At 36.6% G+C, this 19,966-nt stretch overlaps 2 protein-coding genes across 2 annotated transcripts; one reads left to right on the forward strand and one right to left on the reverse strand.

Annotated features, from left to right (window-relative positions):
- On the reverse strand, positions 9,836-11,263 carry LOC109240416. Its single transcript, XM_019407061.1, has 3 exons — positions 11,091-11,263; positions 10,472-10,562; positions 9,836-10,152 (listed from the first exon to the last, which is right to left on the reverse strand). Exons 1-3 carry the CDS (start codon positions 11,164-11,166, stop codon positions 10,017-10,019), a joined length of 303 nt encoding a protein of 100 aa, XP_019262606.1. The 5' UTR covers positions 11,167-11,263; the 3' UTR covers positions 9,836-10,016.
- Positions 12,189-15,866, forward strand: LOC109234064. Its single transcript, XM_019399909.1, has 5 exons — positions 12,189-13,559; positions 13,665-13,848; positions 14,461-15,176; positions 15,237-15,509; positions 15,639-15,866. The coding sequence occupies exons 1-5, from the start codon at positions 12,189-12,191 to the stop codon at positions 15,864-15,866; spliced, it is 2,772 nt and encodes a 923-aa protein (XP_019255454.1).

The following is a 19,966-nucleotide window of genomic DNA, read 5'->3' on the forward strand; positions in this document are numbered from 1 at the left end:
GAACTTTTTTTAAAGAGCTTTATTTAATTCAAAATTTCAGCTTTATTTAATTCATATTTCTTTAATTATAACACATTAACTAATTTTAAATTATACGTACTCTTCTATATATTATTAAAAGGAGAGGAAAAGGCCATCTCCTTAAGCCAAGTGGCAGCCTAGGAAAAAGCCACATGACATAAGTAGTTAACAATTAGTTATTAGTTACTATTNATATATATATATATATATATATATATCTTCTCTTATATTACAAAGAAAAAACGAGCATATACAAATATCAAAACAAAGTAACATGCTAATAAATTAACAATGTAAAAATACTAGACATTGATAATAGAATCTATATCTATCTATAATTAAAAGGAGAAGAAAAGGCATTATCATTATGACAAGTGGCATCATCACAATATGCCACTTGGCACTTTAGGACAATCCTCCAAAAAAATAGGAACTATAAAATATTCTGAAAAAACTAAAAACTCCTTCACAAATTTCAGGTTTCTTTGTTTTTTTTTTAAATTAAATATTTCTTTATTTTAAAAAATTTAACTGATTTTAAATATACATTTTTTAATCTTTAACTTTTAAAAACTAAATCTGATTTACACTATTATTAAAAAATTAAAAATTAAAAGTTGCACTTTTTAAAAATACATTTTTTACTCTTTAACTTTGAACCATGAAGACCGAACTTTTTTTAAAGAGCTTTATTTAATTCAAAATTTCAGCTTTATTTACTTCAAATTTCATATTTCTTTAATTATAACACATTAACTAATTTTAAAATATACGTACTCTTTTACGTTAAGAAGAGAAAACTGTTGTAAATTAAAACAAAAGAAGTTACATATTTTAAACCCACTTTCCCTAAATCTTCTCTACAAAACTTTATCTAAGGATAATGGACAGTTGCTCAACGCATAACTCATGAAACATACGCACATGAAACTCACAAACCCAAACTGCCGCCCAACTTCTACTTCTCCGATTGATAGTGTTCTTAGATTCAAGTTGTGACGACCCGGCCCGTCGTCACGTGAGTTAACGCCCCGTTTTCTCCATTTTCTGCTTCCTTATGTTTCATTATAAGAGTCTTGGGTGAATAAGTCGAATTGGATTGGTTTTAGAAGGAAATGAGACACTTAGTCTCTTTAAGGAAGGTTTATTTTGGAAAGGTCAATCGGATGTTGACTTATGAGTTAGAGGGCTCGGATGTGATTTACGGTAATTCGGTTAGCTTCGGGGGATGATTTGTGACTTAGGGGCGTGATCGAAATTGGTTTTGGAGGTCCTGTGTAGAATTAGGCTTGAATTGGCGAAGTTAGTATTTTGGCGAATTCCGGTTGATAGGTGAGATTTTGATCCGAGGGTCAAAATGGGATTTCGAGAGTTGTTGTAGCTTCGTTATGTGATTTTGGGATGTGTGTGCAAAATTTTAGGTCATTCGGAGGTGATTTGATTGGATTTTTTATCAAATGCGTGTTTCGGAAGTTTTTGAAGAACTTAGGCTTGAATTCGGTGTGAATTGATGATTTTAGTGTTGTTTGATGTGTTTTGATGATTGGAGCAAGTTTGAATGATGTTTTAGGATGTGTTGGTGCTTTTGGTTGAGGTCCCGGGGGCCTCGGGGTGATTTCGGATGGCCATCGGGACGAATTTTGGACTTGATGCATTTCTGAAGATTGCTGGTATCTCGTATTTCCGCATCTGCGGAAAAGGGGCCGCAGATGCGAATAAGGGGTCGCAGGTGCGGGTGTTGGCCATTTGGAGAAATTCCGCAGAAACGGATGATTTCCGCAGGTGCGGTCTCTGCAGATGCGGTTAATGACCGCAGAAGCGGTCCGTGCATGCAAGGGAGGTTCCGCAGAAGCGGAGGCTTGATCGCAGAAGCGGTGTCCGCAAAAGCGGAGATTGACCGCAGAAGCGGTCCTGGGCATAGTGAAGATCCGCAGAAGCGGAGGGAAAATATAAGATGATTCAAATCGAATAAATTATAAATAAATGAATCTTAAAAATTCTTTATTTACTAATTTTCTAACTTCATTGTTATTTCCATCATCATCATTACAATATTCAATCCCTTCCTACTTATAACTCGTGATGAAAATCATAAAGAGCATCATTTGTAGATACATGTTTATTTAGAAATAGCCCTATATGAGATAATAATTCATCTTGACTTATAATGATGATAAAAGAATAATGTGATAGAAAATAATTAAAAGTCATACTATATGGATTGCGTTAATTCAAAACATGAGAAACTGATGATTCAGCCTCTCTGGTATTCCCAATTTTCTCAAACTAACTTAATTTACTTATTTTGGTTTCTTCTGGCGGCAATACCTTAGGGCCAGAAGTGTAACAATTATGGTTATGTCTTTCTTTGTATCATATTGCCTCAACATTACAGGCAGAATCAGTTCATAAGTATTTTGACTAATGTTTCAGAATCTTCGATAGAAGGATACATGTTCCTTTAATTTACATTAAAGCTATAGGATGCTATCAATCGATGCTCTTTTATTTTCCAAATCAAACACCCATAAGTTCTTTTTCGTTCTCCTGATATGAAGTTTTCAGTGCAGAAGAAGGGTCATGCCAGATCATGTGAGCATGGGCATAAATCCCTATCAGATTCCAAGATGCAGAATTAAGGTTGTTGGAGAAGACCCATGAGGCCTCGNCTTACATGTTCTTTAGGAGATTTTCATTCTTTTTTTTGAATTGGATGTCTCGAAGAGACCTATGAAGTTTTCCTTTCAATTAGGAAAAAGAACTAAAAAAGAAACGAGTGAATTTCTCATGTAATTTTTTAGAATTATTATGGTACTGTTCGTTTTACGGAAGTTAAGGATATGGTACTGTTAGTTTTATGCAAGTCAAGAATATTAGACGACGATATATAATATGGAGCGTCTATGCAATATAATATTATCAAGAATATGGAAGAAAAGATTATGCATAAATGTTCGAAACGTACTCTTAAAGGCAAAAATAATACGATTTTAATTGATGCAGCAATGGAGAGGACTTTGGTGTTTCCCGTGGCCAATGCTATATATACTTCTTTTTTTGTTATCTCTCTCCGCTCTTTTTTTCTTTGAATTAATTCGCGCATCGTGGGGTACGTATACTAGTATTATTAAAAGGAGAGAAAAAAATCATCTCTTTAAGCCAAGAGGTAGCCTAGAAAAAAGCCACATGGCATAAGTAGTTAACATTAAGTTATTGGTTATTATTTTTGAATTTAAGTATCTATAAAATAATAAAATAAAATATATTATTTAAAATACGAAAATTAAAAAGACTGTCCATTCAAATTGGAGAGTAGTTTCAAGTTGGAGTTTTTAAATTATTTTACAATAAAAACCTAAAATTACATAAAATAAAAAATCTCTTTAATAAGTTTTTTTAATATGCTAATAAAATTAAACAAATTAATATGCTAATAAATTCTTTTATTAACAATGCAATTATATTAAATATTTATTATATAATAAAGAAAGATACATAACAAAAAAGTTATTCAATGACTATATATGTCCCTTTAATTTAATAGAGATTTTATTCATTAAAATTTAAATAATATTATGACAACAATAGAATGAATTTAAAATAAAAAATGTTTCAAGATTGATAAAATATATATATTCTCTTATATTACAGAAAAAAAATGAGTAGATAAAAATATTAAATAATGTAATATGCTGATAAAATTTTCTATTAACAATATAAAAATACAAAACATTGTTAATAGAATAAAGAAATATATAGAACTAAAAATTTATTCAGTGACTATAATTGTCCCTTTAATTTAATAGAGATTTTCTTATTGGGTATATCATATTGATAAATAAGTCTGCAATTGAAATATATTAAAGCAATACGATCTCATATGTTCAAATAAGCCCGATCATACTATAATTTAATTAATATTTTTTAATATTGACTGCGCATCGCACGGGTACAACTACTAGTTTCCATGAAAAGAGAGACGTAACGACCCGACCCGTCATTACGGGAGTTACCGTCCCGTTTTTCCCGTTTTATGCTTCTATATGCTTCATTATATGTGTTTGGAAAATTTGAAGTAATTCGGATAGAGTTCGGTTGGAAATGAGACAATAAGTATCTTTATGAGAAGGTTAGTAACCGAATGTTGACTTATGAGTTAGAAGGCTCGGAATGGATTTCCGATGATTCAACTAGTTTCGGGGGGTGATTTGTGATTTAGGAGCGCAATCGGAATTGAATTTGGAGGTCCGGTGTAGAATTAGGCTTGAATTGACTAAGGTTGGATTTTGGCGAATTCCGGATGGTAGGTGAGATTTTGATCGGAGGGTCGGAATGGAATTCCGAGAGTTGTAGTAGCTCCGTTAGGTGATTTTGGATATGCGTGCAAAGTTTCAGATCATTCGGAGGTGTTTAGGTCGGGTTTTAGATCAAATGCAAGTTTCGGAAGTTTTAGTTTAACTTAGGCTTGAATCCGTGTGAATTCGATGATTTTGGTGTTTATGATAGTGTTTTTATGTTACGAGCAAGTTTGAATGAAGTAATAGAACATATCTGTGCATTTGGTTGAGGTCCCGAGGGCCTCGGGGTAATTTCGGGTAGCTAACGGGGAGTTTAAACTGTCAAATTTGCAGCAGAAAATGTAGCAGCAGTGCAGACCTGTTTTGGCCTTCGCGTTCGCGAAGGCAGGCTCGCGTTCGCGAAGGCAGGCTCGCGTTCGCGTAGGGTTGATGGCCTGGCGCATCGCGTTCGCGTATAAGCGATCGCGTTCGCGTAGTATTAGCAGCTGAAGCATCGCGTTCGCATGCAGAGTAACGCGTTCGCGTAGAGGAATTTTGAAGGAGAGGAATTTTGGCCTCCGCGTTCGCGTCTAGGGGCCTCGCGATCGCGTAGGGGAAGCTGGTGAACCATCGCGCTCGCGTAATGGAGGATCGCGTTCGCGTAAGTGAAGGACCCAGGCCTTCGCGTTCGCGTGGATGAAGTCGCGTTCGCGAAGGGCATTTTTGGCAGAGTGATAATTTGGTCATCGCGAACGCGGAAGGACCATCGCGTTCGCGTAGAGTAAAATACCTGGACAGAAGGGTTTTAAAATAATATTTCATCCGCGATCCTTTCATATTTTTCCTCCATTGTTGACGTTCTTAACGAGCTTTGGACAAGGAAATTCGAGGGTTTTGACTGAGAATCACTTGGAGGTAAGTTCCTTGGCCTAAATATTCGAGTTTATGGTAGAAATTACATAAATATGGTGGAAAATTCATCAAATGGGTTAAGTTAGGGCTTGAGAAAAATAGGATGAAAAAGTGAAATTTGGAAGGTCAAACGAACTCCGATTTTGGTAAACTTTATATGCACGGACTCGTGGCGAGACGAGGAATCTGTTGGTGTGATTTTTGGAATTTTTCGAGAAGTGGGCCCGGGGCTCGGGTTTTACCAACTTCGTGAATTTTAGTACTTTTCGAGTATTTTTGATTGGGTTATGTTTCTTTAACCCATATTTATGTATTCGTTGTGATTTTGACTAGATTCGACGCGCGAGGAGGTCGATACGAAAGGAAAAGGCATTGCGGACCATTCTACGGCCGGATAGAGGTGAGTAGTTGGTGTATATGATGGCCTGAGGGTTTGAAACCCCGGCTTATCACATTGTGACGCTATGTTAGGGCGTGACTCGCACCCCATGGCAGGTGCGGGATTGGTTATGACTGGGGATTGAGACTTAGTCCATCTCGAACAAGAATGTTTCTATATTGGCGACTGATACACACCCTGTATTGGATATATCTGGGCTTATTGCCGGGTTTGGGGCCTTGTGCCGATCTGTAGCATCCTTAGAGGATGATTGTCATGGTGATAGCATGCTTTGTATAACCATTGATCTCAGTCCTGTGTTTAATCACTGTTATGAAACGCTAAGTCACTTTTCCTTAAGTTTAATATCTAAAGTATATTCTTCTTAATAAATTGGAAATTGGGAAATTTATTGAATCTGTTACGTGACTCATATGCATGTTGTGGACTGAGTATGGATCGGGCTGCACGCCGCAGCGAATGATATGATTATATTGCGCTTGGGCTGAAGGAGCCCCTCCGGAGTCTGTACACACCCCCAGTGAGCGCCGCCGACGTTAAATGGATCGGGCTACGCGCCGTAGCGGTCATGTGCATTGCATTGCATCTTTACATTATACTTGACTAATATATTTGAAGTTGTTTTGCTGTTAGTTCGTAGTTAGGTGTTGGACTGCTAGTTTTAGCTTTGCTTTGTGGTATTTCGTGGATTTCTTATCTTCAGACATTTTATATGCTTATTACTCACTGAGTCGGTAGTACTCACCCCTACTCCCTGCACCTTGTGTGCAGATTCAGGTACACCGGAGGCTTAGCTGAGCAGTCCTTGTTTTCCAGAGCTATTCAGAGTTGTTGAGGTAGCTGCTTGACGTTCGCAGGACCTGACTACTCTTCCTATTTCAGTTTTATTTATATATACATTTCCAGACTTGAGTATTTTCGTTCAGATATTGTTATTCAGATTGTTTTAGAGGCTCTAGACTCGTGACCCCAGGTCTTTGGGAGCGTTTTTATCAGACTTCGTGTTTTTCTCAGTATTATTCTATTATAAACATTGGATTATTATTCTAAAACCATTATAATCTCTTTAGATTATCGGTTTGAGGTTTACGGTTAATTTGGGAACGATTGTGGTCTGGCTTGCCTAGCAATATTATTGGGCGCCATCACGATCGGGTTTGGGGTCGTGACAAGAAACAACCCCCACCCCCCACCCCAAACACACAATTCCTTTTATTTCCTTCCGACAGCCAAAGCAACGAAAGGCAGTTAATTTTTTTTTTTTTTCGGTTGAAGGAAAAGCAGTTATTTTCACCACAATACCAGTGTTTGATTTGATCGGTGAAAATCCCTTTTTAACTTGTCACATTTGAGTAAGAGAATTTATTTGTTTTAATGACTTAGGCCTCATTTGTTTGTATTTAACGAAGGTCTGAGTTTTAATCATTCAAATCTCAGATATTAAGTGTATTTGTTTTTTAAAGTCCGAATCTTAATTATTCAGATCTTAATCATTAAGTGTATTTTTTTTTTATTTCACAACAACTTAATGGGTCTAAATAGCTGTATGTTTAAGACTTATAACAGTGACTTAATTTCATTAAGATACTATCACATATTCATTATTAACTGCCGCCACCGCCTACCATTATCAACTACCACCATGCCACCACCACAACCAAACTCAACCGCCACCACGCCACCATCATCCTCAATCATAGCTGCCATCATTATCAACCATCACCACCCACTAACCCCACCACTCCGACCACCATCATTCTCACCCACAATCAACACTCGTTCACCTCAACTACCACAACTCACCACCCCATCACCATCAACAACCACAGCCGCACTGCCCATTATTATAACCTACCACTACCCACCCACCACCTTACTCAGTCACAACTACTACCACCACTCGCCATTAATAACTATCACCACCCACCACCACCCTCAATCATAATCGCCATCACTACCAATCACTACTAGCTACTAGCATGAACCACCACCGTCAACCAAAACTACCACCAACCATCGCCTCTAGTCGGCATTCACCCGTTAGCCATCATCACCAACAACTATCATATTTTAAAAAACTATATATTTTATTGAGTGAATATGAGATTAGTTAGTATTTCATTTGAATTTTATGTTTATTAATTTTCAAATAAAGATAAATTTTATACATTCAGATGTTAAAAATCAAACTGTCTTAATTATTTCTATTCAGATCTTAATACACATCTTTATATATTCAGATGTGTATTCAGATTCAGATGTCTTAATCTTAAAAAAAAATAAATGAGGCCTTAATTAAGCATCTACTGCTAATAGCTAGCTTATCAGCCAAAAACGTTCCTTTTTGCATTTTTTGGTTGATTTGTATGCTGGACAGTTCTCCGATACTGCTTGATTTTATTTTCAAAGAAAATGTGAAACCAACTACTTACTTCTCATTTGAGCATGAGCTCTCACTTTTCTTGGGGAGAAAATGACTTATGCTCTTTTACTCTCCTGTACTTTTTCCCAAGAAAATCCTTTTTAATTTATTTTCTAACAGCTTGTTTAACACCAAATCCCAAAATAAATCAAAAGAATATGAGTAGAGTTTTGTGGCCTAAAGCTAACCTTTACGAGGGGCCTTAACTTCTTTTTTTTTTTTTAAATATTTATTTATTTGAAGTCTATTTTTCTATTTCTTAGATATAAAGTTATTAATATTTTTTATTAATCAATAACTCCTAATAAGTCTTTCTTAATTGACAATATAGCTATTCCATTTAACCTTTCTTGAGACATTGTTGATCTTAGGTAAGATTTTATCAATTTTAATTTTGAAAACTTCTTTCCGCTGAAGAGATGGTAACAAGAGTTATTAACATTATTCTATAAGCAATGTAGGCATTGAAAAAAGAATCAAATCTTTTTATTTGACCGAGTGTATCAATAAAACTATTATCTTCTAATTGTACTATTTTCCTTAATACTTTTAATTCCGAAAATAAATCTAAACATCAATATCGAATTGATTATTATGCTTTAAGGAACATTCAAGATTAAGGCAATATTTTTTAAATTTTCATCATCTAGTGATCTTAAGTTTTACCGCGAAATGGAAAATAAAAAAAATTTCATGTGCTTCGAATTGTTCAAATCTATTTTGAAGTGAAAAAATAATCTTGTGTACTATGTATGAAGTAATCAACTCCAAAGGACTCTCCGAAAGATTTGAGATTTTATTATCAACATTCCCATCGAATTGTTACTTCCTATATATCACACGTTTCTTACGAAATTGGGGTTCGATATTCATTTCAAGTGCAATTTTCTTGGCAGAAATCATAGCAGTTGCAAATCCTTCTTCTCTTTACTTGTTAAAGAAAGAATCAATTTTTTCACTTTACATAACTTTTTTTTAAACTTATACAAAGCATATTAAGTATAACAAAAAATGGGACCCCCACAAATATGGGGCCTAGGGGTGTTCATAAAAATCCGAAAAATCGCACCAAACTGAAAACCAAACCAAACCGACCAAAAAAACCGATACTTTTTGGTTTGGTTTGGTTTTGGTTTTGAATTTTAAAAACCGATCAAATTTTATTTGGTTTTGGTTTTAATCAGAAAAAAATCGAACCAAACCGACTATAGGAGTAGCTATTTCAAATTTATTATTACACCTATAAATATGTATATTTTATACAAAGTTTCAAAAATTTATGGTAAATGTTAATAGTTTGCACTTTTAACATAGTTCTTTACCTTTACATTCTAGTTTGATTGGTAGTTTTCTTTTGTTTAGTGTAAGAATCCATTTCGTGTTAAAAATAACATATTTTTAATTGAGCCCTTAAATTATTCATCACTATTTGATTTAATTATCATCAATATATCTTGGTAAATAATAAATTTCTCAAAGGGCAATTGATTTGATAGTGTTACATTGAAAATGTGGTCGCCGGAATATGTGTTTGGTAGTGTATGTCTTATATTTAAGAAAAACTGACAAATAACCGAAAAAATCGGAAAACAGACATAAGCCGAATCGAGAAAAACCGACTTAATTGGTTTGGTTTGGTTCTAATATTTGAAAAACCGACTTACTTGGTTGGTTGCTTTTGGTTCTAAGTATCACTTATAACCTCTATGGTAATAATCAATTGTCATAAAGAATCCGAACCATTAACAATTTTGTCCGTTTACTCAACACACATAAAAAAGAAAAGGGGAAAGAAACCAAAAGTAGAGAGCAAAATACAGTAGGTTTTGGTCTTTTCTTATTTTTAACACTGCGATACAATAGACATGTTAGCCAGAAAAGGACTCATGCTACCATGTAAAGAATTTTACATAAAAGAAAACCCACAAAAATGCACAAAAATTGAATCATGTGCTCAATGCTTTGTCCATTGATGGCGGCCTGTTCATTTCTTCTGTGCATACGAGTTCATGTCGAGGAACCTGGGATATCTTTCGGCATTTTTGTTAGTTTTATGATCATAATACTCAACTGCTGCAGCACCAGCTAACGCGGCTAGTGTGAGTGCCTGTGCGTGCAACCTAATTTCACATTAACAAAAAAATATAAAGTTAACTTTACACTGTCTGTCCATAGTTCATTAATCCATCGTGTAAAAATAACTTATACTAAACATCTAACTGCCAGTAGTAAGTCAATATATAAAAAAAAAAAAAAAAAAAATCATGCTACAACATGTTAAGATACACAAATAATGTAAAAAAAAAACTTGTAAATCGTATGTTTGCGTATATTGCTAATTAGCACTTTGAAAGGAGAAAAAAAGTAGGAGTAGCACGAAATCAGTAAACCATAGTCATTTCATCAAACAGGTAGTAATCGGCGAATGAATTGGTATACCTAGCATGGATGAGCCTGACACTGGTTTTCATGTTGGGTTTTGACCAATTGTATGCGACCGATCCCGTTATTCCGCTTAGCCAAAGACATCCTTTGTAAAACATTAATCCAAATCAGTTATAGAATGATAAATCGGGCAATGTCGAGGACGTCAGCCTAATTTTTAATAGAATAAACATACAAGATGAGTTAAATATATTTACTAGAAAACGCCAAGGATATCAAAATGTGTATCCATTAGACAAAACGTACTAAAATTCTGGACATTATAATGATTTTATATAATAATATCCTAAATCACCAATTTTTAATCAGAGAACAGTATATTATTTTTGGAACAGTTAAATACTTACAAGAAAATTAAATGTAATATATTCTGGAGCATATGGGATAAAGATTTAAGCATAAACAACATACTCTAGTGTGTAATCAGCAGTTGAGCACAGTCGATATATATATAAGACGTGCACGAAACAAATGTCCATATGCTAAATCGTTATTCCATGTGACTTTCACAGTTTTGTCCTTTTACAGCATGGAACTCAAATCAAATAAACAAATCTCTCTGATATTTTAAAAGAAAATTAATAAACAATGTGGGATATTTTTGGGAAATTACCGACGGTGCGAAGCTTGTGCTCGGAGACCCACTCCCTCACAGATTCAACGGTAGATATTTGGTTAGATCCCGCCATCTTTAGAACATAAGAAAGATGGAGAATCTAGGCTTTGAACGATGAGTGTGAAAGAGAGAGGCAAAACAGCAGAGTAACAAGACAAGTGACAAAAATGTTTGCTAACTTTAATATTAGTTAGTTGCATATTTTTATATTTCGGTGACGAGAAATGTTTGGAGAAAGAAAAGGCGAAATTTACAACCAAAGAATTGAAGGGTTGCCCGATCTTTTAAGCTGTTGTCTTTCAATGCGCCACGACATAAACATCCTCTTCTTATTAAAAATTTTTATAACTAACAAAAACAAATTATAATCCTTTTTTTCTTTTCGTGCTTGAAAACGAAGTAGAATGGGTAACATTTTCACGTATGATCTCTGATTTTGTTGATGTACAGATAGGCCCAGATGTCCACACAGGCCCAATGAAGCCCAATAGCTAATATTTCAGACTTGTATATTTTCAGTTTTGTCTTACTTAGTGAGAGATAGCCTCATTTTACATTTTGTTTTAGATAGCCATTTCTTGTGTAAGAATATATAGGGTGGAACATTCTAGAGAGAACAACTTTTGGGCTAATAACAAAAAGATCAGATATTTCCTCACGATTCTCTCTCTCTCGTTCTCTGAGATTTGGGCATTTCCACCATGGAAATGCTTTCTTAGCTTCCGCAAATTCTCATATTAACATGGTATCAGAGCGGGACACGAGTTCCTACATTTGATTGACTTCATTCGTCCGTATTTGTGCAGTTCAATCTTCACGATTCTAGGTTTTATAAGCCCTAGTTTTCTGATTTGGGATTTTCTTCGATTGAGACCAAATTCAACCTCAGCCATGGCTTTTTGAAGATATAATGACGGTTTGCTAGTGATCTTCCTCTGACTTCGATCGATGTTTCTGTTTTCTGCTTCAGGAGATATTTTGAAGGCCTTGTCTTTTTCGGGTAGTGAAAAAGGACGGTATTTTCTTTTCTAATCTCAAATTACATGCCTCAATTCCTAGTAGATTTCTGTTGTTTTTGAGTATTCTAGATACAAAATGGGTGATGAACGTGTGAATTCACCTAGTCAATCCGAATCTGGCTTCGTTATATTCACTGTAGATCCTTCACATCCTCTCTATATTCATCCCTTAGACAGTCCTGGGACTTACTTAGTATCTCCTCCTTTTGATGGCACTGGATTTGTTGCATGGCGCAAAAGCATGTTAGTTTCCCTATCTGCCAAAAATAAATTGGCACTAATTGATGGTCGTCAGCCCAAACCTCCTGATAACTCACCTTATTATTCCTACTGGGAAAGGTGTAATGATATGGTGGTCGCTTGGATCACCAATTCGCTTTCTAGAGACATTGCAACCAGTGTCCTAGGGTATGATACTGCGAAAGAGATTTGGTTGGACTTAAATGAAATATTTGGTCAGTCTAACGGCTCCAAGTTTATTCAGATACAAAGGGAAATTGGAACCATTTCCCAGGGAACATCAGACATAGCCTCTTATTTCACAAAGTTTCGTAGTCTTTGGGATGAACTTCAGACTGCTTATGTAGGTCCTACATGTTCATGTGGTGCTTTACCCAAATTCCTTGATGAAATGAAACTATTCTGGTTCCTAGCTGGATTAAATGAGTCATATAGTACTGTCAAAAGCAACATTCTCATGATATCACCACTCCCATCAGTTAGTAAGGCCTATTCCATGTTACAACATGATGAGAGACAAAGGAAAACATCTCCAGCCCCAAGTTTTTCTAGTGATTCTGTGTCTTTTTCTGCATCCTCCACTTCCTCAACTCATTCACAAAATCATGGTGGACAAAAACCTTTCAATCAGAAGATTCATTTTGAGTCAAAGAAGTCTGTACAACCCATGACGTGCAGATATTGTAAAAAACCAGGTCATACCATTGAGAAATGTTACAAACTCCATGGTTTTCCTTCTGACTTCAAGTTCACCAAAAATAAGAGATCAGCTTCCTGTGTTCAAGCTGAGGGTACTAATTCTGCTCCATCAATCTCATTTATGGAACAACCTTCACCTGTCAATCATGGATTTACTACAGAACAATATCAGCATCTTCTCACTCTCCTGAAGCAGTCACATATTTCTTCAGGTATCTCAAGTGATTCTCATTCTGGAGACAATCATGCATATGCCCATTTTGCAGGTTTGTTTTGCAGTTCTGTAGTTAGGTCTGTGGATTTTCATGCTTGTGCATCCTCACAATTAACTGTTGACACTTGGATTTTAGACTCAGGGGCTACTAATCACATGACACCTTACAAATATCTTCTCCACAATCTTCAACCATTAACTAGACCCTACTTAATCACTTTACCAAATGGATACAAAGTAAAAGTTGTATCTACTGGATCTTTACAACTTAGATCTGATATTGTGTTACACAATGTTCTTCTTGTCCCATCTTTTCAGTTCAACTTAATTTCAATATATTAGCTTCTTTTACAACTTCATTATATTGCAGTTCTAACTACTTCCCATTGCTTCTTACAGGGCCCTTCTCTGAAGAGGCCACTGAGAATTGGTAAGGCTGACAATGGATTGTATTTTCTTAATCTTGATGATAGCCCTTTAGTTTCATCATTTCCAATTGATGTTTCATGTACTGTTTCATCTTCTGTTCCTAACGTTTCTCCTGTTTTTAATTCTGCTAGTCCCATTCCTATTAGTCCCTCATGTAATTCTTCAGTTGATATTAATAAAACAGATTTGTTTTGGCATCAAAGAATGGGTCACATGCCTTACAACAGAATGAAATCTATTCCTTTTATTTCTTCACAAATTTCCTCTAAACAGTCATTTCTGTGTCCTATATGTCCTATGGCTAGATAACAAAGGTTGCCCTTCCCTGATAGCACTACTCAATCTACTGCCCCTTTCCAATTGGTCCACATTGACATTTGGGGACCCTATAACACTACTACATATAATGGTTTTAGATATTTCATTACCTTAGTGAATGACTACTCTAGGGTAACTTGGACCCATTTACTTTCTAGCAAAAGTAATGCTCTCTCTGTACTCAAATCTTTCACTTGTATGACGCAGAATCATTTCCACACTTCAGTTCAGACCTTCAGGTCTGATAATGCTTTTGAACTAGGATCTAGTCTCGAGTCCAGATCCTTCTTTTCTTCTCAAGGAATTCTGCACCAAACCACTATTCCCCACACACCACAATAGAATGGTATTGTGGAAAGGAAACATAAACACCTCTTAGAAACTTCCAGAGCATTACTATTTCAATCCAACTTGCCTACTAAATTCTGGGGTGTATGTGTCCTTACAGCCACATATCTCATCAATAGATTCCCTTCTACTGTCTTTAACAACATATCCCCTTTTGAGAAACTACATGGCCATTCACCTTCCTATGATAATCTTAGATCATTTGGATGCCTTTGTTTTGCCACATCTCCTAAACATAGTAGAGACAAGTTTCAATCTAGAGCAATCCCTTCCATTTTCCTTGGATATCCTTGTGGGAAGAAAGGATACAAGTTACTTAATATGTCCTCTCAATCTATTTTCTATTCTAGAGATGTTGTTTTTCATGAGCATGTTTTTCCCTTCTCCACTAATTCTTCTAGCTCTTCCCTCCCTTCACCCTCCAGTTTTGTTGATGTTACTCCAGCTGTGCCTTCTCCTTCCACTTTTCCTCCTAATTCTACATCCTCTCCTATTTCCATTCCTCCTGATAATCCCTCTCTTTCTCCTCCTACTGCTGTTCCAGAATCTTTATCATTTCCTATTTCCATCCCATCTCCTTCCAATCCTTCTACATCTGATCCTCCTCTTAGAAGATCCCTTAGAGTACCACATCCACCTCCTCATCTAGCAGACTATGTCTGCTCTGCCCCTGTATCTACTGTTCCTCCTATGTCTTCTAGAGAATTGCACTTGCATGAGCCTCAGTACTATCAACAGGCTGTTTCTAATCCTGCTTGGCAGGATGCCATGTTAAAAGAATTTCAAGCACTAGAAGCTAACAACACCTGGGATATTGTACCTCTTCCCCTTAACAAAAAGGCTATACCTTGCAAATGAGTATACAAAATAAAACAGAAATATGATGGTTCTGTTGAGAGGTACAAGGCACGGTTAGTCATTAGGGGTGATACTCAGAGGGAGGGAATTGATTACAATGAAACATTCTCCCCGGTTGTCAAATTTACTACTATCAAGTTTCTTCTTTCTCTTGCTATAAAGAGGAACTGGACTGTCTATCAACTTGATGTAAATAATGCCTTTCTCCATGGTGACCTCCATGAGGACGTTTACATGAAGATCCCACCTGGGCTGCAGGTTTCTTCTACTTGTTCTTCTTCTCTCCCTTTGGTATGCAAGCTTAAAAAATCTTTATATGGCCTTAAACAAGCCTCCAGACAATGGTTTTCTAAATTGTCTGAAGCTTTGTCTACAAGATGATACACTTCTAGCATGAATGACTACTCCCTGTTTACAAAGTCTACTTCTACTTCTCTTACTGTACTAGCTGTTTATGTTGATGATATTCTACTAGCTGGGGATGATGTTGCTGAATTGGATAGTGTTAAGCTATTTCTTGACCAACAATTCAAAATAAAGGATTTGGGGTCAATCCATTATTTTCTTGGTTTGGAGGTCACTCAATGTCCTGAAGGTTACATCATTAGCCAACAGAAGTTCACACAGGACTTGTTGGCAGAATTCTAATGTCATAATTTTTCCTCTGTTGTGACTCCTCTTGATACTTCTGTCAAGTTGACTGTTGATATGGGTGCTCCATTAACTGATCCTAGGACCTATCAGAGAATCATTGGGAAACTCAATTTTCTCCAACACACGAGGCCAGATATATCTTTTTGTGTTCAATATTTAAGTCAGTTCCTTCAAGCTCCTCAAGTTCCTCATATGCTTGCTGCACTTCATGCGCTGAGGTATCTGTCCAATGCTCCTGCTTTGGGGATTCTTCTTTCTTCCTCTTCTGATATCTCTATCAAAGCCTACTCTGATTCTGACTGGGCTGGTTGTGCTGAGTCAAGGAGGTCTGTTTCTGGTTTTTACATTACATTTGGTGGTTCACCAATTTCCTGGAAAAGCAAGAAGCAACCCACTGTTTCACTATCTTCTGCTGAAGCAGAATACAGGGCTCTCAGAAAAGTGGTTGCTGAGGTGTCTTGGTTGGTCAGATTGCTAGATGATCTTGGTTTACATGTTTCTGCTCCTGTTCCCATCTTCTGTGACAATCGTGCTGCTTTACACATTGCCAAAAATCCAGTATTTCATGAAAGGACAAAGCATATCGAAATTGACTGCCACTATGTACGTGAGAGTCTCAATTCAGGGCTGATATCTCTGCATTTTGTTCCCAGTTCTTCCCAGCTTGCTGATATTATGACCAAGCCACTGCCTGGGCCCCTTCATCATTCTCTACTTGGCAAGCTTGGTGTGCTGTCACCCCCAAGCTTGAAGTGGGGTGTTGATGTACAGATAGGCCCAGATGTGCACACAGGCCCAATGAAGCCCAATAGCTAATATTTCAGACTTGTATATTTTCATTTTTGTCTTACTTAGTGAGAGATAGCCTCATTTTACATTTTGTTTTAGATAGCCATTTCTTGTGTAATAATATATAGGGTGGAACATTCTAGAGAGAACAACTTTTGGGCTAATAACAAAAAGATCAGATATTTCCTCACGATTTTCTCTCTCTCGTTCTCTGAGATTTGGGCATTTCCACCATGGAAATGCTTTCTTAGCTTCCGCAAATTCTCATATTAACAGATTTTGGCAATTAACTTTAGGCTATTCTACATTTTTCTTGAAAGTAGTGAAGAAGCTTTTTTAATCAATCTTATCTTTAGATCATTTCATATATGCATAAATTTAGCTGTCAAAATAGCATTTGCTGGTGGCTTCTCATGACGACAACATTAGTAGAAATGAGTTTATATATGTAGGACAATGTAGCTTAAGCTCATTTGAATGAATTGAACGAGGCACTTGTGTATATGCACCATTAATTGAGTAGCTAATATAAATGAGTTGTAGGAGAAATTCAGAGTGTAAACAAAACACAATGACATGGATTATTTCAAGATCAGTACAAGATTTACGTACCTGTTAATGCAACGAAGTAGAAATTACAATCAGAAAATTGCTTCAAACTCTACTTTGAATTTCTTGGAAACAAAGCAAAATTGCTACAAACTAAATGTCTTTTTATGCGTTAATGTGGAAGAAGAGAAGAGAACTTACTTCTCTATTTCTTTTTCCTTTCTTGCGTTTCTCACACTTTGCCAAAGATCTGAACCTCTATATTTAAGAGCACTTAAAATAGCAATGTCATGACCCGAAATTCATTAAAGGTCGTGATGGTGCCTAACATCGCCTTAGGCAAGCCAGCAGTAAATGATTAACTGAATTACGCCTTTTAGTATTTTTGAAATCATAATTTCCTTCAATTAAATAGTAAGAAATAACGTTTACAGGGTAAATGATAATATTTTTCACCACTACAATGATGAACAACCCATAAGTACCCTCAAAACCCGGTGTCAGAAGTGCATGAGCAACAACTAGGAAATATGGTAAGATACAATATGTATCTGGAATACAAATTAGACAGGAGAAGGTAAATAACTCTGATGGGGACTTTGTGTGCTGCGGGCTCGTAACATGGGATGCACCTCACCTGAGTCCCTGCAATATGCGAACCTCTGCGCCCACAAGATCACTAAACATATATGTACCTGCACAAAATGTGCAGCAAGTGTAGTATGAGTAAGTAAACCAACGCATACCCAGTAAGTATCTATTCTAACCTCGAAGAAGTTGTGACGAGGGGTCGACTCCGACACTTACTATGGGCTAACAATAAAATACCGATATTATAATTAAGCGTGGATTATGTAAAAACAACTGAAAACTAAATAACAAGAAATAAATAAGCAATTCTTTCACTGATAGTAAATCCCAAATAGATTTTTACCATTTAACAAATTAATTTCTCAAGCCAATGAAACAATATCGACTATAATTGGACTCCAAGAATTTTTACGCGCGAATTATGCCGAGGTCGTACGGCCCGATCCAACATACAAATATATAAATTGTACACTGCCGAGGGTCGAACAGCACGAACCATTGATGCGCCTATCCGCTACCAAGGAGTTCGGCCCGCTCCACGAGAAGAGAAAATACTTTATAAACAATCGATTCAAGATTATTAGGAGACTAATTTTTTCAAGGAAACACCAATTCTCATTAACCGAGAAGAGAAAATATATTGTCTTGCTATTACTTGCTATCAGTGCTTCTTCCGTCTTTTATTTAGCCGAGGGCCTATCGGAAACAGTCTCTCTGCCCTTCCAGGGTAGGGGTAAGGTTGCATACATTCTACCCTCCCCAGACTCCACTTGTGGGATTACACTAGGTTGTTGTTGTTGTTGTTGTTGTTGTTGTTGTTGTTGTACCAATTCTCATTAACGGTCAAGTGACCCGTCCAAAATTCAAGTAAATAAAATTTAACCTTTTACAATTCCTTTATAAAGTTCCAATACGATTTAAGCAATTAAATTAACAAGTAGGGTGCAAACATTGCAAGTATAATTTGGGTCCTAGACTACCCGGACATAAGCATAACTAGTAGCTACGTACGGACTCTCGTCACCTCATGCGTGAGTAGCCCCCACAAATAGAGGCACATATTAAATAAATTCACCTATGGGGTTGATTACCTCTTACAAGGTTATAAAAGAGACTTACCTCGCTCCGAAGTTCCAGAACCGGCTCCAAAACTTTTCCCAACAACTCAAACCAATGTCCATCACCCCAAAACTAGTCAATCAATGTACAAATCCATAAATATATACTCTAATACTCATTATAATTCAATTTATAATAATTTTCAACTCCGCTCGAAAAGTCGATAAAGTTACCCTCGGACCCACGTGTCGGATTCCGAAAATTTTTGAAGATAAACATTACTAACTCAAATATATAATTTATTCCCAATTCCATGCCCAAATTCGTGGTCAAAATCCAACAATACTAATTTCTAGGTTTTCTACCAAAATCCTAAATTTTTACTAATTTTCATATCTAAATCCATCTATAAACCTTGTATTTAACTCAAAATACGCGGGAATCACTTGAAGCTCTCCAAAATCGCCCAAACCAAGAGAGAAATGAGTGAAATGGGCTAAATCCTGCTTTAAAACAACTCTGTCCAGGCCTGACCTTCATCGCGTTCGCGACCTCCTGAACACATTCGCGATGGCCAGCTGCCCCTTCCCCTTTGCGTTCGCGTTCCACGCCTCGCATTTGCGTAGGCCAAACAGCCTCAGGCCCAGCTCCTCCCTTTTCCTTCTACGCGTTCGAGACTGACCCTTCGCGTTCGCGTAGGTTCCTCAAGCATTTCTCCACGTTCGCGACCACTGTGTCGCGTTCGCGATGAGTAAAATCTCAGCCCCAAAATATCCTTCTTCGCGAATGCGGAATACCCTTCGCGTTCGCGAAGGAGGAAACCAGACACCAGCACGAGTATCAGCAATTTAGCCAAATTTGGTCCGAAACCACCCCGAAATACACCCGAGCCCCCCTAGACCCCGTCCAATCACACCGACTCGTTCCAAAATGCAATACAAACTTAGTCGAAGCCTCAAACCACGTCAAACAATATCGAAATCATGAATCGCACCCAAATTCAAGCTTAATGAACTTTAGAACTTCAAGCTTCTACATTCGATGTTGAAACCTATCAAATCATGTCCGATTGACCTCAAATTTTGCACACAAGTCACATTTGACAT

The sequence above is a fragment of the Nicotiana attenuata genome, chromosome 1 (genome assembly GCF_001879085.1).
Source record: "Nicotiana attenuata strain UT chromosome 1, NIATTr2, whole genome shotgun sequence".
Taxonomy (NCBI): Eukaryota; Viridiplantae; Streptophyta; class Magnoliopsida; order Solanales; family Solanaceae; genus Nicotiana; species Nicotiana attenuata.

Excerpts from the sequence above, each read along its gene's own strand:
- LOC109240416 (XM_019407061.1), bottom strand. The coding sequence starts at position 11,166 with ATGGCGGGATCTAACCAAATATCTACCGTTGAATCTGTGAGGGAGTGG. Across the intron at positions 10,563-11,090 it reads GCACAAGCTTCGCACCGTCG|GATGTCTTTGGCTAAGCGGA; the intron begins GTAATTTCCCAA and ends TGTTTTACAAAG. Across the intron at positions 10,153-10,471 it reads GTCAGGCTCATCCATGCTAG|GTTGCACGCACAGGCACTCA; the intron begins GTATACCAATTC and ends ATGTGAAATTAG.
- LOC109234064 (XM_019399909.1), top strand. The coding sequence starts at position 12,189 with ATGGGTGATGAACGTGTGAATTCACCTAGTCAATCCGAATCTGGCTTC. Across the intron at positions 13,560-13,664 it reads CTGATATTGTGTTACACAAT|GGCCCTTCTCTGAAGAGGCC; the intron begins GTTCTTCTTGTC and ends TGCTTCTTACAG. Across the intron at positions 15,510-15,638 it reads GTTCTTCTTCTCTCCCTTTG|TCTACTTCTACTTCTCTTAC; the intron begins GTATGCAAGCTT and ends CTGTTTACAAAG.